The 5,936-nt window shown below is 43.2% G+C and overlaps 1 protein-coding gene across 1 annotated transcript; it reads right to left on the reverse strand.

The window, feature by feature from the left end:
* Nucleotides 1-2,820: 2,820 nt before the first annotated feature.
* LOC149469648 (E3 ubiquitin/ISG15 ligase TRIM25-like) lies at nt 2,821-4,863 on the reverse strand. Its single transcript, XM_089668874.1, has one exon. It carries the CDS (start codon nt 4,575-4,577, stop codon nt 3,015-3,017), a length of 1,563 nt encoding a protein of 520 aa, XP_089525000.1. The 5' UTR covers nt 4,578-4,863; the 3' UTR covers nt 2,821-3,014.
* Nucleotides 4,864-5,936: the final 1,073 nt, after the last annotated feature.

The raw sequence follows: 5,936 nt of genomic DNA on the forward strand, positions 1-5,936 counted from the left end.
CTATGGACTAGCAGATGTAAACGGATGATCATCCATTTACATCCATTAACTACTTCAAGTCCGGATACTTTCACCTCCTTCCTGTCCAGGCCAATTTTCAGCTTTCAGCGCTGTCACACTTTGAATGGCAATTGCGCAGTCATGCAACACTGTACCCATATGAATTTTTTAGCATTTTTTTGAGACAGATAAAACTTTATTTTGCCGGTATTTATTCACCACTGGGATTTAAATTTTTTTGCTATATAAATGAAAAAGTCCAAAAATTTTGAAAAAAAGTGTTTTTCTTATAAAATTTTGCAAATAATCTTTCTTCATAAATATTGGCCAAAATTTATTCAGTTATCTTTTTAGTTAAAACAAAATAACCCAAATTAGTTTATAACCAAATATTATAATTTTTTTTTAAATGTTTACATTTTTATTTTATTTTTTATATGATTATTTATGTTTTTTTTGTTTTTTTTACATACTGCCACCCTAGCAGTACAGTGTCACCATGGTGACACTGTACTACTTGTGGGGGTGATGAAGATTTTATTTTTTTTTTTTTTCACTGATTGCTTTTACACCCATAAAGCCTGTAAAAGCAATAATTTCTCCTTCTGTCTGACTGCATTCTTCCAGCCATTGAGAAATACTGTGTGAGCTGTGATTGGTCACAGCTTGTCACATGGTACAAGGCTGTTGTGAATAGCCCGGTACCATGTGGTCTCTGTGATCATTCACAGATTTCACACGTAGTAAGCAATGATGTCAGAAGTGACATCTTGCTTACACCTATTCATGTGATCACTGATTGGCCAATCAGTGATCACATGATCGGGACCTCACACACAGGAGGACACAGCAGGCAACGGATCACAGTGCCGTGCACTCCCAGGGAGTGCGCACATTCCAAAATGGCGGGCACCGTTTGTGAACGGCAACCCGCCCCTGCACTGCCACCGTCCGGCTGTTTATATACAGTGGCCGGACGGGAAGTGGTTAATAATTTTGTCATATTTATTTTCAGGATTCGTTTCATGTATTCATTATTTCAAAATTCGACATTCGGAATTCGAATTTTCGACATTTGAATTTTGGAAGATGGCAACCCGACCCTGCATTGCCACTGTCCGGCCGTTTATATACAACGGCCAGACGGGAAGTGGTTAATGTCTGTATCCGTTAACATCCATTTTTTTGAATGGAAGAAAACCCTATTTTTCTTCCACAAAAAAAAAGGAAAGGACGAAAAACGGATGTCAGCAAATCAAAAATGGATGTAAACGAATGAAAAAAGGATGTAAAGAGATCTAAAAGGATTTAAAACAGATATAAACGGATGAAAATAGATGAAAAAAATGGATGTAAACTCATCTGTTTCTTCTTTGAAAAAACGTGACTGAACTGATGAAAAAAAAAAACAGAACGCCCGTGTGAAAGGACCCAAATATGGATTTGAATTTTGGTCTCAATTTAACATTTTCAAAATTCAACATCAATATTACTTATTATTTTATACTATACTATGGAAGATTTCCAGTACCAAATTTGTATTCTCCACAAAGTAAAGTGAATCAATCCTGTTATATGCAATTTAATTTCTCTAGTCTATAGGATTCTTTAACCCTTTTTTATGTCCATGCAGTACGTTGCCAAGCACGACAAAGCGCCGTAGTGGGTTTCAGTAAAAATTTTGTGTCCAATTCCTGGGACATTTTGGTGCATTGGAAGCCCACAGATTTCGATGAGTTGCCTTAATGCGATGCATGTTAACGGATGACAACACTTTTTATCGCATGTGCATTTCAGTTTTTGTTTTTTTTTTGTTTTTTTTATGTGTCTGTGTTTGCTATTATTATATCTATATACAAGAACATATAAAAAAAAAAGAATATCAGAGATTTAAAATGTAGGTGCAGGAGCGGACTGACCATTTGGGAACTCGGGCACTGCCAGAGGGCCCGGGGTCAGTAGGGGGCCCCATCAGATGCCCCTGGTACCTTTCATAGGCTTTTTTGGGTGTGGATTGAGAGTGGGCGAGGACACAGGGGCCCCATGAGTTGTCAGTCCGCTCCTGTGTAGGTGTATATGTTTTTGCCATCTGTGTCCCCGCTGAGAAGATTTACAGTCTCTCTTTGTTCTGGTGACCATTGTCCCTAAGCAGGGGCGGACTGACAACTCATGGGGCCCCCGGGCAATAGGGGATCATGGGGCCCCTGTGTCCTTGCCCAAACTCAAAAAAAGCCTATGAAAAAGGTACCAGGGGCATCTCATGGGGCCCCCTACTGACCCCGGGCCCTCTGGCAGTGCCCGAGTTTCCAAATGGTCAGTCCGCCCTTGTCCCTAAGCTTACTTTCACACTGAGGAGTTTTTTGAAGCGTTTTTGTGTTACAAAAAGTGCCTGAAAAGCTCAAGAGAAATGCCATTACAGCCATATTAGGTCCAGGGGTGGACTGACAACTCATGGGGCCCCTGGGCAATAGGGGATCATGGAGCCCCTGTGTCCTTGCCCACACTCAAAAAAGCCTATGAAAAAGGTACCAGGGGCATCTCATGGGGCCCCCTACTGAGGCCGGGCCCTTGGGCAGTGCCCGAGTGCTTGAATGGTCAGTCCGCCTCTGATTAGGTCAATGGTCAATGTCAATGTTAGGCCCAGGGGTAGACTGACCATCTGGAAACTCGGGCACTGCCCAAGGGCCCGGGGTCAGTAGGGGGCCCCATGAGATGCCCCTGGTACCTTTTTCATAGGCTTTTTTGAGTTTGGGCAAGGACACAGGGGCCCCATGATCCCCTATTGCCCGGGGGCCCCATGAGTTGTCAGTCCACCCCTGGTTAGGCCTTTGTGACCATGCTGTAGGGTGGGGTATGTCCTGGCCACAGCTGGTTGGGTCTGCACTGACAGCTTCTTTCGAAATTTGGACCAAACCCAAACTCATCCCTTATTGGCAATTGCCTTACATTTTCCCCCTTGAAAATTTCAGTAAACCTACCAAAGTAAATTTTGGAAATTATTCCTTAGATAGTTTTCAATATGCCACATTTATGATTCTGACAACACCATTCGTTACTAGAAATGCAGCATGAAGGGGTTCAGTGAAAGTGGTGCGAAAAGTGTTTAGGTGTCTGACAGGATCACAAAGCTCATAGAAGGATAGCCGGCCATCCTCATAATCCAAATACACCCCAAAACTTTGGCTAGAAAAGGATTGCATAAAATTAATCTCATTCTCATCATGCATAACAGAATACTTGTTATTAAACCTTCTCAGGCACCAGGACTTCCTGTTATGTCCAATGGCACTCTGTTGTCCTTTGGTGTCTATACTTGCGTAAGCCACCCCTATCCTCCAGTTACCTGTTTTACTGGTCTGCACCTCCCAGTAATGTTTTCCTGATGAAAAACTAGTTTTACTTAAAACCTGATTATTACTGAATCTCATTGGTGTCATTGGGTAATTACTGTTTATTCCTGCTAAAGTGACAGTTTTTAGGTCTTCAGAAACATGCACGCTATTCCCAGCTGTATTTACGTCTAGTATGATGTCTGCATCGGCCTGCAATGTATCCAGCCTCGCTTGATTTACAATTTGAAACAAACCCTTCTGCAATATTTTGAAAGTTGGTCCTTCATGGAGATCTTTGACTTCATTCCCCTTCCTTGCTGTTCCCTTCAAGTCTCCATAACTCTCTTTAGTTGCCCCATTGTTCTTTAAAACACTTATCGGGTCTGTTGCATTGTACATCTTCTCAGCCATTATTGTCTTATTGGAGAATTCATCTATTTTTGCTTCCAGATGCTGGATGAGGTCAGTTACGGAGTTTGAAGCTTCCTCTTCTTGCCTGTGAACCTCACTGAGGATCCGGTTCTCAAGAGCAGCCAACTTTTTATGGATGTCCCTGAACAAGTCAGTGACTGTCTTTTTAAAAGTAGCTGCTTTCCTCTTCACTTTGTCCTTGTGACCCAGAAGAGTCTGGACCCTACTTGTGGCCTCCTCTTTCTGTGAAGACAACTCCTTAAGAACATTCATCAATTTTTCTCTCTTTTTCACAAAGGCATCATTAATCAACTCAACCTGGTGCCCCTTATGTAGTCCATCCAACCTGCAGGATACACAGATACAGACAGAGTCCTCACAGCAATAATACTCCAAGATCTTCTTGTGTTTGGAACATTTTCTGCTCTCCAAGCAAGTGGTGGGTTCGATTAGCACATGTTCCGATGATTTATTGTGCACTTTGACATGACCCTCACACAGAAAAGCCTCACAATGGACACAAGTCTTGACAGCGGGTGCTGAAGAATTAATGCAGTAAGTACACAAGATTCCACCAAGTTCCTCCTCAGGATGAGTGGACTGGAAACGCTCTGCAATGTTCCTTAAAGCGATATTTCTCTGTAGTGCAGGTCGCTCCACAAACTTCATCCTGCATTCAGGACAGGAATAACCTCCAGGTCCTTCTTGTGCTGTCAGTACAGTTCCTATACAGGTGGAACAGAAGTTGTGTCCACATCTCAGCATGACAGGGTCTTCGTACACATTCAGGCAGATGGAGCAGTTCAGCTCGTCTCTCAGATCAGCAACCGCCATTGCTGAAGGGAAGGAAGTAGAAATGAAAGTAAACTAAAGATAACAGCTTGTATTTGACCTTCGAGCTGAGTGTACACAGGCTGGGAAGTTTCGATTCCTGGCTTAGCACTGTGAGTTCCTGTTAACTAGCAGTTCAACAGTTTCATTTTTGTAGAGTAACTCTGGGCATGTATATTGCTCTTCAGAGGAGTGACATTAAAGCAAAGTAGCCCACGGAGGGGACACAGGCAGCCATTAAAACCTGAGTGATTAATCAACTCAACCTGGTGCCCCAAGTCGCATTTTTAAGGGTCCATGCACACTAGGCAACAGAAAAAACGCCAGAAAAAAACCAACATAAAAACGCTCCAATGGAGCATAGTGTACACTCAATTAGCGCATTTGCATTTATAGGAGTTTTTCCCCAAAACACTAGAAAAAATGTACACTTGATGTGCCTAAACACCACATTTAGTGCTAACCATTTAGCCACTGTGTTGATCCTTCTGATCTCTGCATCTTCAACAGTACAGTCACTGCAGCTGCTATGCCTGATCCTCCCCTCCCCTCCTCCTGTCCGATCACATAAGCCTTGGTATTATGTGAAGACATTCACAAAATAACAAGGCTTCTGTTAATGGGCAGTGGAGGGGAGAGGCGAGCATAGCTGCTCTGTGTACTTCTCTTCTCTCAGATCCAGGAATGTCTCTCCAACAGAGCAATAAAACTGTCAAATGTAAATAATGAGGAAAATTAAGAAATGAGGAAAGTCCAGGAGATATCATGCACCTAGTTGGATATAACTCATAGTGTGCCTTCACTTTTTACAAAGTGGCTGAATTCCTGGAATTCTGTTTTAAAGTATTTTATATTATGCATGTAGGCAGGTGCCTACAGAGAATTATTTGTAGTGTCTAGTTAGTTGGTCTGCCCAGGCTGGGGAAGGGGTTAACCCAGAAGTTAACTTCAGTTCCCAGGCTTTTTCTAGGACCAGCCCTCCACTCCATGATACATATAAATAGGGGGAAGGTTCAGTCCAGGTGAGCTTGCTTGTTAGTTTGGAGCCTTGCTGAGAGAACCAGCCTGTAGCCCCCATGAGACTTCAGGAAGTACGGAAGATACTACCAGCATTGTAGATTGCCATTTATGGACTCACACTTGTTAAGGTATGCCTGGGCAGCCACATCCATTAGTTAGCTTAGGGCAGTGGTCGGCAAGCCGCGTCTCGCAAGCCACATGCGGCTCTTTACACACTCTAATGCGGCTCTTCTGTGTGCCGGGCACCCGCTCCCCTCCCTCCTCTCGGGCGGCCGCCCCAAAAGTCAGGACTCTGCAGCTAGCCCAGCAATGGGCAAACTACGGCCCGGCGGACCTTTTAAT

The sequence above is a fragment of the Staurois parvus genome, unplaced genomic scaffold, assembly GCF_062004578.1.
Source record: "Staurois parvus isolate SC_StPar_1 unplaced genomic scaffold, SC_StPar_1.0 ptg000065l, whole genome shotgun sequence".
In the NCBI taxonomy this organism is placed as follows: Eukaryota; Metazoa; Chordata; class Amphibia; order Anura; family Ranidae; genus Staurois; species Staurois parvus.

What these genes read in the sequence shown, in the direction of transcription:
- LOC149469648 (XM_089668874.1), bottom strand. Translation starts at nt 4,577, where the DNA reads ATGGCGGTTGCTGATCTGAGAGACGAGCTGAACTGCTCCATCTGCCTG.